Genomic DNA, 23,111 nt, shown 5'->3' on the forward strand with positions numbered 1-23,111 from the left:
TCTGCGTAACGCACACTATATTCCCCCTACATCCGGTGGCTCTATTATTAGCGTCCGATTTGGATGTTTTCCCGCGGGAAACTCATTCAACATCACTCTCACACAGGGGCATATTGGCCTAGATAATACAATTTGATAATTAGAATAAACTGAACAACAAGGCTCAAAACCCAAGCGACAAAGCAATCGTAATGCCAAATACAATTCGTAATGCCAAACAGCGAATATTCCCCATTAAACCGGAAATGCGCTCAATTGCATTGTGGGAGTTGTAGTATGTTTCGCTGAACACTTACCCATAGTTCCCCAAACCGGAAGCTGACGACGGGCGGGACGACAACAACCAACGGTTTTTCGGAACCTCCCCCATCATCCATTGATAGTCGCCCTCGCGCGCATGTGCCGCCGTCTGCGTCGAAGTGACGACCTGTTCACGCCACCGGTGCTCCAGACAATAAGGGGTTGCGTCATTGTTCGTTAGTTAATTCGCTTTGTTAAAAAACATCACTGGTTATCGGTGCTATTTCATTACATCTGCATTTTTCTAAGACACAGAAGAACCGTTTAAAGGTGCAGTTATGTCGGCGGATCAGATCACGACGTTGTGCGAGCAGTTGATGAAGGCGGTAAACGTGATCATGGATGGAGGCTCGAGTTCGCGCTACCGGCTGGAGGCCTTGAAGGCGAGTTCTTGTTAAAAGAGGCGATCGGACACCTTCGTCTAAAATACATTAATCACGTGTCTCCCATTTCAAATTCGTATTTTTAAAATAATTTCGCTTTTTTTTTTAACAAATCAGAATTTTTTTTATTCCAGCAAGAAGTTAATAGAGCAGTTGCAAGTTTTAAATGTGTTCTCATTGCGCGTTTCAGTTTTCTGTAATTTTTAAAAATGCACCAATCCCTCTGCAAAGCATGATCTTAAGAAATATTAGCGCCATTGTGGCGCGTTTTGCCTTTTCATTCATTCTGTGGAGTTGCTCGATCAAAAGGTGGTTAGCAACAGCTGTTTGCATTGATATAGCACCTCAAACGTAGGGAAACGTCCTAAGGCTTTTCACATAATAGAATTCAGTGCATTTGAGGCAAACAATGTTTCCTTTCATTTTGATGTCATGTGTCTGTATTTGGGTTTCTTCACATTTGTGTATTTAGACATTTTCCTGCAAGGATGGTAATTTCTCGCATGGGTCTCATTTTCTAAACATGTATCTCATTTACATCTGGTAGAGTTGTGTGTTGACAATTGAATTTTGGAATCTTAGTTTTTAAGATCTATTGATCCAGTTAAAATTTAGACTGCATTTGTAGTGGATATTGGAGTAATTAATTAGATATGTGTTTTTGTCTTACTTAGTGGGGCTAAATTATTATTTTGGGGGACAGGATGCCATGTGCCACAGCTTTCACTACTGGAAGTTGAGTTTAAGTCTGTTCAAACAATTGGGATGATGGCAGTTTGTTTCTACTGTCTGATTTGGCCTTTTAATAAATAAATATTGGTACCTTCAGCCTGATTTTCAGTGGCATAAATCGCAGCACTACATTGTCCACAATTTTGTATAAATTGGTACCAAAGCAATAGCTGGTGAGGAAAGAAGAAAAAAAATCTGTTGAGACCAAACTTTTCTATGATTTGGTCTTTATTTTGATGTGTCCTTGCTATCTGGAATTGCTTGGTGATAATGGGTGACAAAAATGAAAAAGTGCCTTTATTTTGGTTGTGTAATAGGCCTCTTTATGTGCCTCAGGCTGGAAGAGCGTGCTTACAAATTGAATTTAAGGTGCTTGTGCTATTTCAAATCCCTCCGCAACAGTATCCCAGCTATCTACTCCAAGCATGTGTCTTTTTGCACATAATCTTGTATGGCACTAGCCTGCTTAAACTCTCAGCATAGTCATTGTATGGCATAGTATCCAAGAGACTGTAAATTGAAATCCCATGTGTCAAATTGAAATCGAAATTCAATAAATCATATAATTCGAAGGCTAGCACCATGGAAATCTGTCCGCAGTGGCTCAGTTGGTAACACTCTTGCATCTGAGTCAGAAAGTTGTGGATTTTAAGTCTCATTCCAGATTTGAGCACTAAAATCAAGGCTGACACTCCAGTGCAGTACTGAGGGAATGTTCACTGTCAGAGGAGCCATCTTTTGGATGAGACTTTGAACTGAGGCTGTGTCTGCCCCCTCAGGTGGATGTAAAAGATCCCATGGCACTATTCTGAAGAAGAAAACGGGAGTTATTTTCCCCCATGTCCTGGACAATATATATCTTAATAAGCATCACAAAAACTGTGATTATCTGGTCATTATCACATTGCTGGTTGTGGGAACTTGCTGTGTAGAGATTGGTTGCTGACTGCTTCATTGGCTGCAAAGTGCTTTACATCCTGTGGTTGTGAATGGCATGATATAAGCACATCTTTTTTTGTAAAGATTGCTCACTTAATCTCCTTTAGGAAAGGTATTCTGTCCCTCTTGGTTTGCCCTAGATGTGGCTTTAGGGCATACAAGATTGCGTAAACCACCTACTGCTGTGCACCCCCCATTTCCAAGATGAAATATTCTCTCATGTTCAATTTTCCTTGGAAGCTCTGAGGAACACAGGCACAGGGTTGGGTAGAGGCCCACAATGTCCACTACCAAGAGAGTAGCTTGGTAGTGCCACCTGAGTCCTGAAGGACATAGCTGTCTGAGTGAGTCTGTCAAGTGGTGAGGGAGCCAACATAAGGAAGTAACCTGCTTCACTGACATCACGCGTGATATCAAGAAACGACTGAAGGCACTGGATATTACAAAGGTTATGGGCCCTGACAACATTCCAGCAATAGTACTGAAAACCTGTGCTCCAGAACTTGCCGTGCCCCTAGCCAAGCTGTTCCAACACAGCTACAACACTGGCATCTACCCAGCAATGTGGTAAATTGCCCAGGTATGTCCTGTACACAAAAATGCAGGACAAGTCCAACTCGACAATTGCCGCCCCAACAGTCTACTCTTAATCATCAGTAAAGTGACATAAGATATTATCAATAGTGCTATCAAGCGGCACTTGCTTAGCAATAATCTGCTCAGTTTGGGTTCCACCAGGGCCACTCAACTCCTGACCTCATTACAGCCTTGGTTCAAACATGGACAAAAGAACTGAACTCGAGGTAAGGTGAAAGTGACTGCCCTTGACGTCAAGGCAGCATTTGACTGAGTATGGCATCAAGAAGCCCTAGCAAAACTGGAGTCAATGGGAATCAGGGGAAAACTCTGCAGGTTGGAGTCATACCTAGCACAAAGGAAGATGGTTGTGGTTGTTGGAGGTGAATCATCTTAGCTCCAGGACATCACTGCAGGAGTTCCTCGGTAGTGTCCTAGGCCCAACCATCTTCAGCTGCTTCGTCGATGACCTTCCTTCAATCATAAGAAGTGGGGATGTTCGTTGATGAATGCACAATGTTCAGCACCATTTGTAACTCCTCAGATACTGAAGCAGTCTGTGTAAAAATCCAGCAAGACCAGGACAATATCCAGGCTTGGGCTGATAAGTGGCAAGTAACATTTGCGTCACACAAGTGCGAGGCAGTGACCATTTCCAACAAGAGAGAATCTGACCATCTCCCCATGACATTCAATGGCATTATGATCGCTGAATCCCCCACTATCAACATCCTGGGGGTTACCATAGACCAGAAACGAACTGGAGTAGCCATATAAAATACCGTGGCTACAAGAGCAGGTCAGAGGCTAGGAATCCTGAGGCGAGTAACTCACCTTCTGACTCCCCAAAGCCTGTCCACTATCTACAAGGCACAAGTCAGGAGTGTGATGGAATACTCTCCACTTGCTTGGATGGGTGCTGTTCCAACACCACCTCAAGAAGCTCGACACTATCTAGGACAAAGCAGCCCGCTTGATTGGCACCCCGTCAACAAACATTCACTCCCTCCACCACTGACGCACAGTGGCAGCAGTGTGTACCATATACAAGATGCACTGCAGCAACGTACCAAGGCTCCTTCGACAGCACCTTCCAAACCCACAACCTCTACCACTTAGAGTCACAAGGGCAGCAGTTGCATGGAACTCCAACACCTGCAGGTTCCCCTCCAAACCACTCACCATCCTGACTTGGAACTATATCGCTGTTCCTTCACTGTCGCCAGATCAAAATCCTGGAACTCCCTTCCTAACAGCACTGTGGGTGTACCTACTCCACATGGACTGCAGCGGTTCCAGAAGGCAGCTCACCACCACCTTCTCAAGGGCAATTAGGGATGGGTAATAAATGCTGGCCTAGCCCGCGATGCCCACGTCCCACGAACGAATATTTAAAAAAAACTGAACTGCCTGTCTCTCCTTGACAGCATTGGTAGAAGTGACCACCCTCATGTAGACTAATTTGTTTTCAGTGTGTGGACATACTCCCTTGTGCACTGCAGCACAACTACTCGCAAGTGGGACTGACAAGACCAATCTAGCAGTCTGAACTTTGGGCATCCATAAGGCACAGTGGGCTGTTGGCAGTACAGTTGTATACCACTGTATTGTGTAATTTTGTGGTCAGGTACATCTGTCATACTTTAGTCACTACCAATGCAGGAGACCAACCTTCATTCTGTTTGAAGTACAGAAGAGCATAACAGGAACACGGCCATACTTGGGAATGAGACATTAGACTAGTGAAGCTTGCATACATGATTACATGCATTCTAAACACTAAAATCAACAGCCTGTAGACTGAGCTGAACTGACCCACAACAAATGGATTGGAACAAAACTCTAAGCTTACCATTTGATTGGAGAATGGTAGTGGACAACCAGGCAACTACAAGAGGAGATGACTCCATGAAGATGCCTATTCTAGTGCTGTTGGAACCCAGCATGTAATTGCAGTAATTGAGGCTGAAGTGTTTGCAGGTAATTTCAGCCAAAAGTAGCAAGTGGTTGATCCTACTTGGCCTGTCCTTGAAGTACCCAACAACTTAGATTTATATCGTGCCTTTTAGAGGCCTGCTACCCGACCCGAACCAGACAGGACCTGATGACGTGTCTGGGTCGGGTCGGGCCCATCTTCAGGGTATGACTTTCGGGCTCGGGTCGGGTCGGGCTGGACACACATGGTAAATGCTCTGCTGGTAAGTATTGAAATTAAAAAACTTAGATGAGCTGGGAGTCCAGGACGAAACTGAGTCTATGCAGTGAGCGAGTGACATCATGATGATGTCATCGCATGCGTTGCAGCGTCCTGGAGATTTCGAGTCCGAAGGTGAGTAAAGAGATGGTCAGGGCGGGTTCGGGTTGGGGTGGGCTCGGGGCAAAATCAGAGGGACTCTGGCTGGGGTGGGCTCGGGTCCGCCATGGTTCAAGTCGGGTTCTTTTTTCCCGACCTGCGCAGGGCTCCAGTGCCTTTAATATAACAAAACAATCCAAGACACTTCACAGGAGTTTTATACAGCAAAATTTGATGCTGAGCCACATAAGGCAATATTGTGGCAGACGGTCAAAAGCTTGGTCATAAAGGTGGTTCTGAGGGATGCCAGGAGGCCAGAATTAGAGGCATACAGATATCTTGGTGGGTTGTGGGGCTGGAAGATAATCGAGATAGGGAGGGACAGAGAACAACGGTGAGAATTGTAAAGTCAAGACATTGCTTGGCTGGGAGCTAGTGTAGGTCAGTGAAACATAGGTGATGGGGGGAACGGGACTCGGTGTAAGTAAGGACATGGTGTTATGAATGCTGGACTTTGTAACATGATTGTTCTAGGAACTGTGATTTTTAAAAGTTTAAGATGGAGTCCGAGAAGTCGGGTGACCTCATATCCACTCTGCCCAAGGACAAGACAGAATTCTTGGTTACCAGGACAATAGAGAATACAGATCAAAGATGTTTTTTGAAAAATACAGAGACTGGTCTGGGTAACACCTGAAGAGTAATGGGTTTCACCCTCCTAGACTTTTGGATCATTAACAAGGAGTCGGTGGTTCTGAGGATGTAAATATGCCAAGCAGCTGTTAGCACCGGGGAACAATGGAAGACCCAGGTAGCTTTGAGCAAACCAGACTTCTGGACTTAGCTTATTGCCTTTTTCCAATATGCAATTGATGTTTCATTCCAGATAAATTTAACAGATTTTCTGAAGGCAGGCAGGCTGTACAGAAGACTAGTGGTGGCAGTCTTGAGAGAAGAGGAAAGTCTGATAAAGTGAAAGGCCGTGAAGACTTGAACCTATTTTGAAAATTGAAGTTTGCAGAGAAGAAAAGCCTAACGGGATCACCAGGATAGCCTTATTCACTGACGGCTAGGTTGAAAGTGCTCGGAGCAGTGAGCGAAGAGGACGTTGATTTGATACAGGTCGAGGAGATGCAACCCATTGCCACTGGGAATAGTTTGGCACTTTTAACGACAAAAAATTCATCAGAAAACTGTGTAATGTATAAGTGTGATGCAAGGTTTTCAAGTGTTTTAATAAGTAAAGAAAATGCCTTTCTTTGTAATTTTGGGGTATCAGCTACTTACAAAGTACTATTCAGTTAATGGGCATTTCTTTTAGAATCATAGAAGAAAGTTTAAGGCACAGGAAGAGGCCACTTGGCCCATTGTGTTTGTGCCAGCTGAAAAACGACCCACCTATTCTAATTTCCCCCCCCACCCCCCTTCCAGCATTTGGTCCGTAGCCCTGCAGCTTATGGCACTTGAGCCGTGTATCCAGACTCCTTTTTGAATGAGTTGAGGGTCTCTGCTTCAACTACCCTTTCAGGCAGTGAGTTCCAGACCATCACCACTCTTTTGGTGAAAAAGTTTTTCCTCCTTTTCCCCTTTAATTTTTCTACCGATCACTTTAAATCTATGCCCCCTCGTCACTGATCTCTCTGCTAAGGTGAATAGACCCTTCATCTCCATTCTATCCAGATCTTGGGGCTTAGGCAGCTGAAGGCGCAGCCATCAATGATAGAGTGATTAAAATCAGGGATGCTTGAGGTCAGAATTCGAGTGCAGATATCTTGGAGGGTTGTTGTGCTGGGGGAGACTAGAGATAGTAAGGGATTTGAAAACAAGGATGAGAATTTTAAAATCAAGACGTTGCTTAACTGGGATCCAGTGTGGGTCAGTGAGCACAGGGGTGATGGAGGGATAGGACTTGATGCGAGTTAAGACATGGCAGCAGAGTTTTGGGAAACCTCAAGTTTGTGGAGGGTAGAAAGTGGGAGACCAGCCTGGAGTGTGTTGGAATAGTCGAGTCTAGAGATAACGAAGGCATGAATGATGGTTTCAGTAGCAGGTGAGCTGAGATGCGGGTGAAGTCAGGCAGTGTTGCGGAGGTAGAAATAGGCGGTCTTAGTGATGTAGCGAATATGAAGTCAGAAGCTGATCTCCAGCTCAAATGTGACATCAAGATTGTGAACAGACTGGCTTAATCTCAGATTGTTGCCAGGGAGAGGGATGGAGTCAGGAGCTAGGGTAGGGCTTTGGAGCAAGGACTGAAAATGATGGCTTCAGTTTTCCTAATATTTAATTGGAGGAAATTTCTGCTCATCCAGTACTGGATGTCAGATAAGCAGTCTGATAATTTAACAGCAGTGGAAGAGTCCAGAGAGGTAGTGGTGAGGTAGAGCTGGATGTCATCAGCATACATGTGAAAATTAACATTATGCTTTTGGATAATGTCGCAGAGGGACAGAGTGTAGATGAGAAATAGGGGGGCAAGGCTCGATTCTTGAGGAACACCAGAAGTAACAGTGTGGGAGGAGAAGCTATTGCAAGTGATTCTCTGTCTGTGATTGGATAGGTAAGAATGGAACCAGGTGAGAGCAGTCCCACACAGCTGGATGACAGTGGAGAGGCGTTGGAGGAGAATCGTGCGGTCAATTGTGTCAAAGGCTGTAGATGGATCGAGAAGGGTGAGGAGGGAAAGTTTACTTTTGTCACAGTCATATAGGATGTCATTTGATAAGAGGTGTTTTGGTACTGTGGCGGGCTGGAAACCTGATTGCAGGGGTTCAAACATGGAGTTTTGGGAAATATGGGAATCGATTTGGGAGGCAACAACATGTTCAAGGACTTTGGGAAGGAAAGGGTGGTTGGAGATGGGATGATAGTTTGTAAGGACAGTGGGATCAAAGGTTGGTTTTTTTGAGGAGAGGGGTGATGACAGATTTAAAGGAGAGAGGGAAGACAGCTGAAGAGAGTGAATTGTTAACTATCAGTTAATGTAGAGAAATTGGGTGGTCAGTAGTTTAGTGGGAATTGGATCAAGGGAGCAGGAGGTGGGTTTCATGGACAAGGGATGACCTCAGAGAGGGGATGAGGGGAGGTAGCAGAGAAACAAGAGAAAGATGCGAGTTCAGGGCAAGGGTAGGGGGAGCATTAGAGGAAGTTGGCCAGATGGTCTAGTGGAGGGAAGGGACATAGCAGAGGCAGCTGATCGGATGGTGTCTACCTTACTGACAAAGAAGTCCATGAGCTCCTCGCACTTACTGTTTGAGATGAGGATCAAATAAATAAATGTAATTTGGTCAGTTACTGCTCTAACAGCCGCCTTCAAACTATAATTAAAGCGAAGGAAGCAATCATTGCTAGTGTCATCAAGTGACGCCAAAATTATTCAACACTCCATCTGGGTTCCAGCATAACCACTCACCTTGAGGCTTCTTCATAGTACTGATATAGATAAGGATGGAAGAATTAAGTAGAGTAGCTGCTCTTGATGACTGGCAGCATTTAACTGTACTGCACCAGGTAGCCAAAGCAAAATGGTGGTCATTAGTAGCCAGAGAAAAACCTTCCAGTGATTAAGAGCATACTTGATGCAAAGGAAGGTGATTGTGGAAAGTCAGTATCATAACCGAGGGCATCACTGCAGAAGTACTTTGGCCCCACCACAAATGGCTGCTTCATCAGTGAACTTCATTTCCATTAGAAGGTCAGGAATAGGGCTGCTTACTGATGTTTCTAGTGTTCAGCTCCTTTTCTAGTGCAACAGTTTATGCAAACCTATATTAAGTCCTGGATAACAACCAGATTTGTGTGACAAGTCACAGGTTATGTTACTACCATATCAGTATCAGACAATGACCTTTTTGAATGAGAAGCCCAAGCCGTCTCTCCTGGTCTTTCAATGGCAGCATCACTATTGGAATTCCACATCATTAACATCTTTGGTGTCACCATTTGACCAGAATCTGAAATGGCCCAACCATATCGACACCACGACAGAGGCTGGATACTCTGACCATTGGCTCACCACATGATCCTTCAAAGCCAGTCCGCCATCTGCAAGGGTCAAGTCAGGAATACGACATTGAGAAGCTCTACAACATGCAGGACAGAACACTTAAGCTCCATATTCACCTTTCCAAAACTGGTGTATTGTGACTGCAGTGCATATGCAACCTGAAGGATGCACTGCAACAACTTTGACAGCCCTTTTTCCCTGCTACATCGACCACTAAGTTGGATAAGAGAATCAATGTCATGGGAACAGCATCACCTGCAAGTTGCTCTCCAAGTGACACCATCCTTCCTTGAACATATATCACTATTCTTATATCATTACTAGATAATTATTCAGGAATTCTGGAAGTGCTATCATCAGAAGGACTGCAGGCATTCCAGAAGGTCCTCAACCATTGCCCACATACCAGAAACAGATATTTTTAAAAAAATCTCAGGCACAATCCTCTTGCTGCCTGGCTGCCTCCCTTAACCACCTGCCACAAACTCACCAATTATCTAGCCAGTGTCTTAACATAACTAGGCTGTAGCCATGGCATCCTGTTTGCTCTCGGGTTGCGTTTTGGACTCTATGTCCAGTATATGAGTGATTTGGAGTCCATATCCAGTAAATCAAGCTGCTTCTGCCCCATCTCAGCTGATCTGCTGAAACACTCTTGCCTTTTTATAACCTCTGAGTTCTACAGTTTCAGTGCTCTCCAGGCCTGCCTCCCATGTCCATCCTTCACATCCAAATCTTTGCCCATCTCCCCTGTCCTTTCTGACATTGGCTTCCAGTCCCCACATGCCTCAAATTTTATATCATTTTCTTCATTTTTAAATCTTTTCAAGACCTCTCATCTGTATCTGTGGAAGCTCCTCCAGTCCTACAACCTCCTCCACGCCCAAACTCTCCACTCCTTTGATTCTGACCTCCTTGTGTATTTCCTCCACCACCCCAAAATGGTCATCTTTCAGCTGCTAATGCATGATCTGGAAATCCCTTCCTCCACTTTGACCTCCCTGTCCTACTTAAAACCTACCTTTTTGTCCAAGTGTTAAGTCAATTCTTTGCTTTGGTACAACATTCCTTTTTTAAAATGATCCTTCAAGTGAAGTGCCTTGGGACATTTTTCAACATTAAAGGTGCTACATAAAAGTAAATTGCTGGGTTCCATACCCTTGCAGCTTAGGTAAAAATGTTTGTATACTAATTGAGAAATAAAACTCGCTCGCTTGTATGATGCACAAAAACAACAAAAACCTGTGAGGAATTAGGCAGGGAAACCAAGAATGTAATTGAAGAGTTTGATTTTAAACATAACAATATTTAGGGCTGGGAGTGCCAGAGACTATGTCTGAAATGGTCAAAGGCCCTCCTATCTGGTAGGGAGAGGTGCACAGGAATGACTCGAGTTAGAGGAATGGAGTGAAATTTACTTGCCACTTAAGTGCCAGCCAATGATCATCTCCCCTTGATGTGCAATGGGCATTACCATTGCGGAATCCCCCACCACTAACATCCTGGGTGTTAACATTGACCAGACACTTGAATGGGCCACCTACATAAATACTATGGCTACAAGAGAAAGATGGGGGTTGGCTGCTCAATGGCAAGTAACTCGCCTTTTAAACCTTCCACCCCTTTTTCCCCCCCCCCCCCCCCCCAAAAAAAAGCTTTTGTACCATCCAAAAGGGACCAGCCAGGACTGTGGTGAAATACTCTTCACACTTGCCTAATGCCTGCCGCTCAGAGCTTAACACTATCCAGGACAATGCAGCCTGCTTGGTTGACACCCCATCCACCACCATCCATCCACGACGCCTGCAGTGTGCCATCTACAAGATGCACTGCAACAACCTGCCAGGCTGCTTCAACAGCATCTCACAAACCATGACCTCTACTGCCGAGATGGACAAGGGCAGTAGGGGGCCTGTGTTAGTGTCTGAGTTCTGTTAATGGATGTTAAGTACCTAGTAGTTGAAGGTAATAGGGTGAAGAGGTAAGCTCTGTGGCAAGCAATAAACAGTCTCCACCAAAACATCCTAGTCTTGGCGTCTTTTTCACAAAGAGGCTTGGAGGTTTCTCTAGCATAGGTAGCAGAGAATGGTTGCCTGAAAGTGAAGATTGGAAACTAAGATTTGTTTTCAGATAGGAGATTAGAATTGGAGTTCTTTTTTTGAGAATGCTGCAATTTGAGTTTTGTTTTGAAGAAAGATGACTGAAAACTAGGTGTAAGGTGTCGGGATATGATTTTCTACCACTGTTGTGAAGCTGAACCTTACGATCAATGGAAGAATGAAGTTGATCTGTGGACACGGATTACATCTTTACCAAAAAGGAAGCAAGGAATAGCCCTTGCACTTTCACTTCCCACCAGAAGCAAGATCAGGGGCAAAGTGTTCTCTGAGCTAGAGACTCATCATTTGGGCAATCTCTTAAAATTTATGGATAAAATATATATATGAATGATGACTTACTGAGGGCCTATGAGGCGTGGTTGGACTTTGATGAATTTAGAAAAATGGATGGTTCTTCCATAGAAGAATATATTATGGAGTTTAACCGACTATATGCAAAGTTGCAGCGATTCTACTTGGAAATTCCTATATCAGTACTTGCCTGCAAATTGTTGGATTGTGCTAGGAACATGGATAGGCTCTTGGTATTAACTGGAGTTAGATTCAAAGAGTGATACACTTTATGACCAGATGTTTTGGAGAAAGCATTCTTTTCCGGCTGCTTTCATGGCACAAATGGGCTCTTCAGCGGTAACCCCGAAGGTGAAGGCTACAATGCTAGCAGCATTTCAAGGCCGTTCAAATATGGGGCCCAAACATCAGTACGAAAGGAGAATCACACACAAAATGAATGAGGGTAGAGACCCTTTTGGCAGCTGTAAAAGACGGCGGCAATTATGGCAGAAGGATAAACCCCAGGAATAACCAACAGGTCATCAGGTGTTTCCGATGAGACTCAAAGTATCATTAAGCATTGCATTATCCAAAAAGGAATAACAGGGTTTTTGAGATGACACATGACGTGGAAGATTTGGAAGGCGAGGATGACGCTACTGATCAATCAGAAGGAATTGTACTGGTCACGAGAAGCTTCAGTCCAGTAATGAGTGCCCTAGTCGCAGATTCGTTCAATTGCACAGTGTACTAGACAGTGGCTGTACGTTCAGGTTATGTGGAGTAGACCAGTTGAGGTGTTGCTTCGGTCTTCATGAATCCATGTAAGGTCAAAGAATATGACCATTCTATCTGTTTCAGGTTCGGGGATGACGACACGTTGAAATCACTAAAAAGAGTGGTAATTCCGTGTAAAATAACAGGTGTAAACCATTTTATTAGTACAGATGTATCCAGTGAAATACATTTGCTGCTAAGTAAACCTTCAATGGAAAAGGCTGAGATGAAATTGGATATGGAACATGATAAGGCGATTGTCATTGGGAAATCTGTAACTTCGCAGTTTACACAGTCGAGACATTATTGTATTCCTTTAGTGAGATCTGACATCTCTAAGCAGGATGTTGAAGAGGTATTAATGGCATCCAGGGGTAGGGATTTGAAAGAGAAAAGGCACGTTATTTCAAAACTACATCGACGGTTTGCACATCCAGCTTGTCATAGCTTGAAGATTCTGTTAAAAGATGATGACTACATTAAACTCATTGAGGATATCAGTGAAAAATGTGATGTTTGTAAAAACAAATACAGGAGGATGCCATTGTGACCCGTAGTGAATCTCCCATTAGCAAGGGACTTTAATGAAACCGTAGTGATGGACTTGGAGGTATGTGTTACGACCAGGTGAGAAAGGTGTTTAAGGGTCGCTCTCAACCTTCACCTGGTCTTACTGTAACAGGGTTTAATTTTAAACACACTGTTTTTAGCTTCCCCCTTGGTGAATCCTTGTTCGCTGCTTTTTTATAAGGCAAATAAACCGGCTCAAACAGGTTTTCTTCGGTTGAAAGAAGAAAAGTTGAAATTTATTCAACTTAAACTCTAATTTGGTTGACGTCTACGGATACACGACGCACCCACGCTAGCATGCATACGCGATACATGCAAATAGAGAGAAAAGAGCAGAAGAAAAAATAAAGTGGAAAAGTTTGAGGCAATATCTGAAAAGTTTTTGTAACGGTTCTTTGAGCTCACTGTAGAGTCCTTGCTTGTAGGTAGACCTTTCTTTTCGTTGGGGCCCAGTGTTCCTCTTAAACCTTGTTCACTGTAGGAAACTTTTCTCTCTTGGGGTTCATGTGTCTTCAGGCGTTCAGAGGCCTGTGAGAAAAAGGTGGGAACAGACAGGAGAGATCTTTTCAGTTGAGGAGCAAGCAGTCTTTCTGAGTTCAAACTCTCTGGCTAGTTCAAAAAACCCTAGAACAGCCAGTTAGTCATGTGACCAGCTGGTACAATCCAATACTGGTTAGATCACGTTAGCAGTCTCTGGAATGCTGCTCTTACACACAGTACCTGGTGATCAAAGTCCATTGTGGGTTGAATGTGTCAGGGAATGGCCCTTTTGTCCTTCCAATCACTGTCAGTTAATATGCAAATGATTTTTCCAGCTGCAGCTGATCTGCTTAACAAGTCCTTTCTTCACTCCAACAGTTTAAAATCAATGTTCATGACAAAATTAATGTGCCTCATTCTTGGCAGGTGAGGGCTTAGCATGACAGTATGAGATGAAGAGAAAAACTTTTTTCTCCTACACATTCTGTACATAGCGACTAGATTCAGTCTGTTACCTTTTTGTCTTTACTATAAATTATAGTTAATAGTGGACAAGGTCATGGAAAGGTGGATAGGAACGGGACTGAGACCACTGGCTAGATTGTTAACTGACAATGGAGAGAATTTGCCAATGATGAGTTCAGGTGAATGTGTGAAAATATGAATATTGTAGCAATGCATACGGCAGCAGAAAGTCCTTTCAGTAATGGGATTTGAGAGAGAAATCACGGTGTGATTGACAAAATGCTCCAAAAAATTTTAGCCGACCAACCGAATTATAAATTGACGACTGCTTTGGTGTGGGCAGTATATACGAAAAACATGCTTCAAGTTGTTGGGAACTACAGCCCCCCTTATCAATCAGTTTATGGAGGAAATCCGAAAATACCTTCTGTAATGTGGGATCATCCTCCGGCTTATGAGGGGACTACAATTAGTTCAATTTTGTGGAACATTTGAGTGCCATGCATGCAGGAAGAAGAGCATTTATTAAGGTGGAGGTTTCAGAAAAAAACAGGAGAGCTTTGAGGTATCGGATCAGGCCATCAGAAAAGAATTTTAATACCGGGGACATGGTGTATTACAAAAGAGGGCAGAAAGAATGGAGAGGCCCAGGAAAAGTTATAGGCACTGATGGCAAAACTGTAATTGTAACAAGGCAACCAGACCGTTGGAGTACATTCCTTGCGGCTTATTGGCACTGATTATACATTGACAGAATCTGAACAAGTGATGGACACTGATGATGCACCATGTACTTCACATGCACATATGTCGGACCTTTGCGAGCAACAGATTATGGCAGATAAGAGGCTAACTGAGAGTGGACCAAGTGATAGTGAAAGTCAACTACCAAAAGTTGGGACTCTAGTCCCTATGTGCTAGAAGGGGCTAGTGAATGGAGGGAAGCCAGCATCATAGGAAGGGCAGGAAAGACCACAGGGAAATACAAACATTGGCTGAATGTGCCAGACAAGGGACAGGATATCCGACCTAAAGATTGGCAGAAGAAAGTGAAAATGTGGAAGGCCAGAAAACAAAGTGTAAGTTCAAACAGTAGGCCTGAAGATGATCATAGACCAAGGAAAAGGTCACAAACTTGTGAAAGGAACTCTAGTCGTAGGAGGGACAGGTCAAGTAGTAGCAGTCCAGAAAGAGATCGGAGATCTAGTAGGGGACGTGGTTTCACAAGGTAAGGACCAAAGAGCAGGCGAGGAGCGCCACAAGAAGTAAGAGCCCTTATGATTGTGAAGCTCTAGTGGCTACTAACAAGTTAGATGGTAAGTTGGTAGAGGATGCAAACCAAAAAGAGCTTGACAGACTCCCCAACAGCAGGAAAAGCAAGTTTGAGGATTTTCCTTGCCCTTTTAGCAGCACACTCATGGGAATGCAAGTCCATTGACATCAAAGCAATTTTTTTGCAACATACGAACATACGAATTAGGAATAGGAGTAGGCCACTCGGTCCTTGGAGCCTGCTCTGCCATTCAATAAGTTCATGGCTGAACTGATTACTCCACATTTCCACCTACCCCCGATAACCTTCCACCCCCTTGCTTATCAAGAATCTATCTACTTCTGCCTTAAAAATGTTCAAAGATTGCTTCCATTGCCTTTTGAGGAAGAGAATTCCAAAGACTAACGACCCACTGAGCAAAAATTTCTCCATCTCTGTCTTAAATGGGTGACCCCTTATTTTTAAACAGTGACCCCTGGTTCTAGATTCTCCCACAAGGGGAAACATCCTTTCCACATCCACCCTGTCAAGACTCCTCGGGATCTTATACGTTTCAATCAAGTCGCCTTTTACTCTTCTAAATTCCAGTGGATACAAGCCCAGCCTGTCCAATCTTTCTTCATAAGACAGCCTGCCCATTCCAGGTATTAGTCGAGGAAACCTTCTCTGTACTGCCTCCAATGCATTTACATCCTTTCTTAAATAAGGAGACCAGTACTCCAGATGTGGTCTCACCAATGCCTTGTATAGTTGAAGCATAACCTCCCTACTTTTGTATTCAATTCCCCTCGCGATAAACATTAACATTCTATTAGCTTTCCTAATTACGTGTTGTACCTGCAGACTAACCGTTTGCAGTTATGCACTAGGACACCCAGATCCCTCTGCATCTCAGCTCTGCGATCTCTCAACCATTTAGATAATATGCATTTTTATTCTTCCTGTCGAAGTGGACAATTTCACACTTTCCCACATTATACTCCATTTGCCAGGTCTTTGCCCAGTCACTTAACCTACCTATATCCCTTTGTTAACCCCGTTATGTCCTCTTCACAAGTTACTTTCCTACCTATCTTTGTGTCATCAACAAATTTAGCAACCATATCTTCGGTCCCTTCATCTAAGTCAATTATATAAATTGTATAAAGTTGAGGCCCCAACACAAATCCCTGTGGCACACCACTCGTCACATCTTGCCAACCAGAAAATGACCCATTTATGCCTGCTCTCTGTTTCCTGTTAGCTAGCCAATCTTCTATTCATGCAGATATGTTATCTCCTACATGAGCTTTTATTTTCTACAATACCCTTTGATGTGGCACTTCATCAGATGCCTTCTGGAAATCTAAGTACAATATATGCAGCGGTTCCCCTTTATCCACAGCACATGTAACTCCCTCAAAAAACTCCAATAAATTAGTTAGACATGATTTCCCTTTAACAAAACCATATTGACTCTGCCTCATTACCTTCAATTTTTCTAAGTGCCCTGCTATAACGTCTTTAATAATAGCTTCTAACATTTTCCCCAAGACAGATGTAAAGCTAACTGGCCTGCAGTTTCCTGCTTTCTGTCTCCCTCCCTTTTTGAATAATGGAGTTACATTCACTATGTTCCAGTGCAGCGGATCCTTCCCCGAATCTAGGGAATTTTGGAAAATGAAAACTAACGTATCAACTATCTCACTAGCCACTTTTTTTAACACCCTAGGATGAAGTCCATCAGGATCCGGGGACCTGTCAGTCCGCAGCTCCAACAGTTTGTTCACTTCCCTGGTGATTGTAATTTTCTTGAGTTCCTCCCTCCCTTCCATTTCCTGACTTGCAGCTAATACTGGGATGTTACTTGTATCCTCAATAGTGAAGACTGATGCAAAATATCTGGTTAGTTCATGTGCCATCTCCTTATTATCCATTATTAATTCCCCAGGCTCACCTTCTATAGGACCAACGCTCACTTTATTAACTCTTTTTAAAAAAAATATCTATAGAAACTCTTACTATCTGTCTTTATATTTCTAGCTACCTTTCTCTTGGACTCTAATTTTATCTTACTTATCAATCTTTTAGTCATTCTTTGCTTTTTTTTATATTCTGTCCAATCTTCTGACCTGCCTCCTATCTTTGCGCAATTATAGGCTTTTTCTTTAAGTTTGATACTATCTTTAACTGTTTTAGTTAACCACGGATGGCAGGTCCCACCCTTGGAATTGTTTTTTCTTGTTGAAATGTATCTATTCTTTGTATTCTGAAATATCCCCTTAAATGTCTGCATCGCTATTGATCTATCCCTTAACCTGATTTGCCAGTTCACTTTAGCTAGCTCTGCTTTCATGCCCTCATAATTGCCCTTATTTAAGTTTAAAATACTGATCTTGGACCCACTCTTCTCTCCTTCAAACTGAATGTAAAATTCAATCATCGTATGATTGCTGCTACCTAGAGGCATCTTAAATATGAGGTCATTAATTAATCCTATCTCGTTGCACAATACCAGGTCTAGTATAGCCTGCTGTCTGGCTCCAGAACGTATCGTTCCAAGAAACTATCCCGAAAACATTCTATGTACTCCTCATCTAGGCTACCTCTGCCCATCTGATTTTTCCAGTCTGTATGTAGGTTAAAATCACCCATAATTATTGCTATACGTTTCTGACAGGCTGGCATTATTTCTTCTTTTATACCCTGTCCTACAGTATGGTTAATGTTAGGTGGCCTGTGTACCACTCCCACAAGTGATTTCTTGCCTTTATGATTTCTCATTTCTCTACCCAAACTGCTTTCACATCCTGGTCTCTTGAACTGAGGGGGGAAATTTCAAAGGGAAGTATTTTTAAAGCTACCAAAAGAAGCTGGAGATATAGCGGGGAAATTATGGAAGCTAAACAAGTGTTTTTATGGGCTAAATGATGCATCCAGGGTGTGGTATTTTTCAGTTAGGTTCGTCCTACTAAAAGTTGGTTGTATTCAGTTAAAAGCAGAACCAGCAATGTTTTATTGGTACAGTGAAGAAAAACTAGCAGGCATTTTTCTGTGGGGAGGATCTGCGGCATTTGAGAAAGTTGTGGTAGATAAAGTTCTAAAGGAATTTAAAATTGGAAGTCTGGTTTCCCGAGATTTTAAATATATAGGGTTGTATATTCGGCAGACTAAGTTGGGGTTAACTCTAAATCAACAGTCTTACCTAGAGAATGTTAATAGGATCCCAAGAAATCGAGCCAGATCCTCACAAAAGGACGACTCTGCAACCAAGGAAGAAGCAGACCAGTGAAGGAGCTTAATCGGGCAATTAAATTGGTTGTGCACACAATCTAGGCCAGATGCTTGCTACGATGTATTAGAATTGAGCACCATGCTGAAACATGCTACTATTGGAAGCGCTGAAAGCAAATAAAACATTGAAGAAATTGAGTTTAGACAAATGTACGCTCAAGTTTCCAACATCGGGTGACCCAGAAGAATTGAAATTAGTCATTTTTAATAACTCCTCACACGCTAATCTTAGTGATGGTTATTCGAGCGCAGAAAGGTTCGTTATATTTTTGGTGGGAAGAAATGATAAATGTTGTCCATTAGCCTGGGAATCGAAGAAAAGAAAGGATAGTTAAAAGCACCTTAGCTGCTGAGACACTTGCACTGGTAGAAGCAATAGATATGGGTATGTATTTATTGAGTATTTTAACGGATCTCTTAATCAGGGTCAGAGAAAAGTTTTCCTGTAGAATGCTGTGTAGATAACCGTTCTCTCTGGGACAATGTCCATTCGACAAAAAGTATCATGGAAAAGAGGTTGAGGATTGAGTTCGTGAGTATAAAAGAAATTTCCAAAATAAAATAGGTTGATGCAAGTCATCAAATGTCGGATTGTTTTGCGAAGAGAGGTGCTTGTTCAAAGAAATTATTGGATGTCCTTTAAGAGGACTAACTTGTGTTATGCTGAATTAGAAAAACATGGAAATTTTTTAATGTTAAGATCGCTTTGTAATTCTGCTTTTTAAAAAAAAAAGGGGAATATACAGTATGTTAATGGCTGGTGCTGTTTAAGGTCGATGGTATAATGTAAGATAAAGAAAAATGTATAATTATTTTGTCTCCTTTTTCATTTTTATATATGTATTTAAAGAAAAGAGGGTCATCTATTCGTGTCTAAGTTCTGTGAATGGACATTAAGTACCTAGTAGTTGAAGGTAATAGGGTGAATAGGTGTTTGGTGTTAGGAGTGAAGCGGTAAGCTCTGTGGCAAGCAATGAACAGTCCCCGCCAAAGCATCCAAGTCTCAGTGTCTTCTTCACAAACAGGCTTGGAAGTTTCTCTAGCATATTGGAACACCACCAGCAGCGATGATTTTTCTTTCTCTCCCAAGTCACACACCATCCTAATTGGGAACTACATCATTGTTCCCTCATTCGCTCATTCAAGATCCTGGATCTCTCTACCTAATGGCACTTTTGCCGTGCCTACACCACACAGACTGCAGCGGTTTGATAAAGCGTCTCATTATAATCTTGGGGGCAATTTAGAATGGGCAGTAAGTGGTGGCCTGGCCACTGACCTCCAGAGCCCATGAAAGAATTTTAAAAAACGAGGGCCGGAACAGCTGAAATGGTGAGTTGGAGCTGCTGAAAAGAGAGACCAAAAGTGTGTTTGACTGCACGCAGCTTTAAAAGTGGGTGTCAGGAAGTGGTGAGCAGCTGGGTTGTAATGTCATTTTTTACTTCGTGTTTTTTTTTTCAGTTCCTTCCACTTTTTAAAATTTGATTTTTCTCTCTTAATCCACACTTTTCCTCTCTGGGCTGGATCTTTTGCATCTGTCGCTGGGAGTGGCGGCGGGCGAAAAAATGGCAGGCCATGTGCTGCCATGCCACCGCCCATGTCAATGACCTGGTTGGCCCCCGGTCCCACCCCCCAATCACGTGGAGGGAGTGGGCTGTCCGCCGGCAATGGTGTCAGCTGCCTGTGGGCAGGCGCAGGTGCCATTTTTACAGGGTAGCTGGCTGGTTTTAAAGTTTTATAGCTTTGTGCTCTCCCCCCCAACTGTTCTGATCATAAATCTGCTGCCGATTTGCCACCCCCAGTAACAAAACTAAGTATTTGCTGCCCCCCCCCCCCCACCCCAGAACATGTACCTCTCAAACATGACCACTCCCCCTCCCCCAAAACTGAACAAAGTGCGCTCAGGCCACCCCTTCCCACCATCCCCTACACTAATAATTAAAATTTGACCCATTCTCTCTTTTTCTCCCCCCTTCCCCACCCCTGCGGCACCTGCTTTCCTCAGATGGGAAAGTCAAGGCGTTGAGTGCCGGCGGCTGCTCAGAAGATCGTGGCCCGACCATAAGATTGCAGTGCATTCTGGTCATTGAAATATTCAAAGCCAGGTCCTGTTGCCCAGCAGCGGGGCGTCTGCCACGGAGCCTGGCCGCCGGCGGGAAGATCGGGCCCAACCCTTCCCGGCGTTGCTCTCCTTGGCGGGCCACTGCCGGAATAATCTTCCGGTGCCCTCCCCCGCCCAGTCACAGAACCTGACATCGGGAGTTCTGTAAAATTCTGGCCTCTATTTTTCGTTCTGTCTCTAATTTGACTTTCATTTACCCTATTTCCTTCTCGTTTGCTCTGTTTCTTTTTCTCTCTCTTTCATTAGTTAAGGAGATAGATCATTGGGTACGACATTTGAAGTTCCAGATGCGACGTTGACATCATTGTGTAATGATCAGTTCTTATTTCTAGCAACTTGTAGTGCAAATATCAAGTCTATGTAGGGTGAGGTTAAAAAGTCCTCTTCACATTGCTCACTGTGCGAAGTGAGTTCTAGCTGTTTCTTGTTTACATTGATCTGTTGATTTGGTGTGGTTCTACCATATTTAGGAATAGCACCTTTTCCAAATGAGGTTTTCACTTGTGGCTCCATTAGCTGTACATGCTGACCCGTGCAAAACACCTGTTGAGCCAGGATGTTAATTTTGAGTTGGCACAGATGCTTTCCAGAATTCAGTTGACTTCGTGGGTGCAATTGTTTTCAGATTCCAAAATGTTTTGTGCAAATCTAATGTTGAGAGAGCTAACGTTCTTTTGAATTTTTTGTGATTGTTTAGAAAATTTTCACAATGTTGATGGCACTCTGTAAGCAACTCGCTTAAACATATATTTTCCATACTTCAATACTACAGTTTTGTGAAGAGTTTAAGGAGAAGTGTCCACATACAGTGCAGTGTGGGTTACGTCTGGCTGAGAAAAACAATACAGGGATTGTCCGTCACTTTGGACTTCAGATTCTGGAGCATTCTATCAAGTGAGTGAAATTTTTCCTGTGCAGCTTTTATTATATAAACCTGCTATTTAAACATCATGCTATTTATAGTATATATTTCAAATAAATAGAATGTTGTGCAGCTGTAAATCATAAATTTTGTGAATCTTGATTCTTTATTTGCATTTTGTGCATTTATTTGAATGAGGTCTCTGACACATCCTCCTTGCACATGTTACATTTGTTCAACATTTTATCTGAGAGTTGTCATAGTGAAATGAAAATCTTAAGTCAACACAATGGAGGAGGAAGAAAAGCTCATAGCAAACTGACTGTTGAGGTATAATACAAAATGGGTAATAGTGTAGCTCGCTTGCATATTGCAAGATAGTACAATACATTCAAGGACCATGAAGCTGGTGCTAATGGTCCATAATGACATGCTTCAAACTTGATCCTGATCCAGAAAAAACACATGCTTTTACTGTATTCTCTTTTTAAAAATGTTTTCTTTAAAAGCATTGCTCATGTGAGAAGTATTATATTATGGGCAAGTGACAAAAGGAGTCGCATGAGACCCAATTGCTTATGTGCTTTGTCCTGATCTGACCCAAAACAGGGAAGCTTCCTTCTTAGTATAATAAAAGTTGCAAAGATCCTTTCTCATCATAAATGTTGTCTAAAGTAGTAGATAACTTCAAGGACCCCCATCAGATGGATAATGTTCAGAGGGGAAAAACTCATCCTTGAAGTAACTTCTGCCTGCGATGTAGGGAGTACACGAGTTGGCTATATCCCAAGCCGAAAATGAAAACAACTAATTTCTTGACAGAGCCTGGTATTTGAAAGGGAACTCTACTGGAAGTCCAAGGATGCAATGCAGAGAACCTTAGTTCAGTACAATCCCAGTGATGACTTTGGGCTAAATTTTGCAGTCAGTGGCGAAGCAATGGTGCTTGCCGCTGACCTTGAAAGCTGTCCACAAAGATCTAGTGATCTCTGGTGTGGACTTCCCCTTTCCTGATGGCGGTTTAAATCTACCCTCTAGTTAATAGGATTTCTAGGCTTGTGGCTGCAGTGATGTCAGCAAGTAGGGTAAGCCACCAATCAAATATATTTGTATTGCGCCTTTAATGTAATAGAACGTCCAAGGTGCTTCACAGAAGAATTATAAAACAAAGTATGACAATGAGCCACATGAGATATTTGGTAAGATGACCAAAAGCTTGGTCAAAGAGGTAGGTTTTAAGGAGTTTCTTCAAAGGAGGAAAGTGAGATAGAGATAGAGCTGGAGAGGTGCAGGGAGGGAATTCCAGAGCTTGGGGATTCGGCAACTGAAGGCACGGCCACCAGTGGTGGAGTAATTAAAATTGGAGATGCTTGAGAGTCCAGTATTAGGTGAGTTCAGAATCACATTAAAGTATTCTCACAGACAGCAAACCAGGAAGTTAAAAGCACGTTATCCTTTTTTAACTTGTTTTCAATTAGGGGTATAAATGATTATGATTGGATTTGAATAAAAACTAAAATATCAATATAAACAATTTTTTTAAAAAAAAGTGTAATTTATTTTATCATAATGGAGAAGTTTGACATTCCACAACATAAAGTTACTCTTTCAGGGCCAGTGAGGGTGTTTAGCAGTAATGATGAAGTTAGTACGCTGTTAAAAACCCAAAC

General features: G+C 42.8%; 1 protein-coding gene across 1 annotated transcript in view; it reads left to right on the top strand.

Annotated features, from left to right (window-relative positions):
• Positions 1–385: 385 nt before the first annotated feature.
• The window catches only part of LOC137376530 (exportin-5), a 107,760-nt gene continuing 85,034 nt past the window's right edge, over positions 386–23,111 (top strand). The window contains exons 1-2 of the mRNA XM_068045251.1: positions 386–683; positions 21,352–21,473. Of these exons, the coding sequence (XP_067901352.1) occupies positions 579–683; positions 21,352–21,473 (227 nt within the window). The 5' untranslated portion in view covers positions 386–578. The remainder of the gene's footprint in view (positions 684–21,351; positions 21,474–23,111) is intronic.

The sequence above is a fragment of the Heterodontus francisci genome, chromosome 13 (assembly GCF_036365525.1).
Source record: "Heterodontus francisci isolate sHetFra1 chromosome 13, sHetFra1.hap1, whole genome shotgun sequence".
In the NCBI taxonomy this organism is placed as follows: Eukaryota; Metazoa; Chordata; class Chondrichthyes; order Heterodontiformes; family Heterodontidae; genus Heterodontus; species Heterodontus francisci.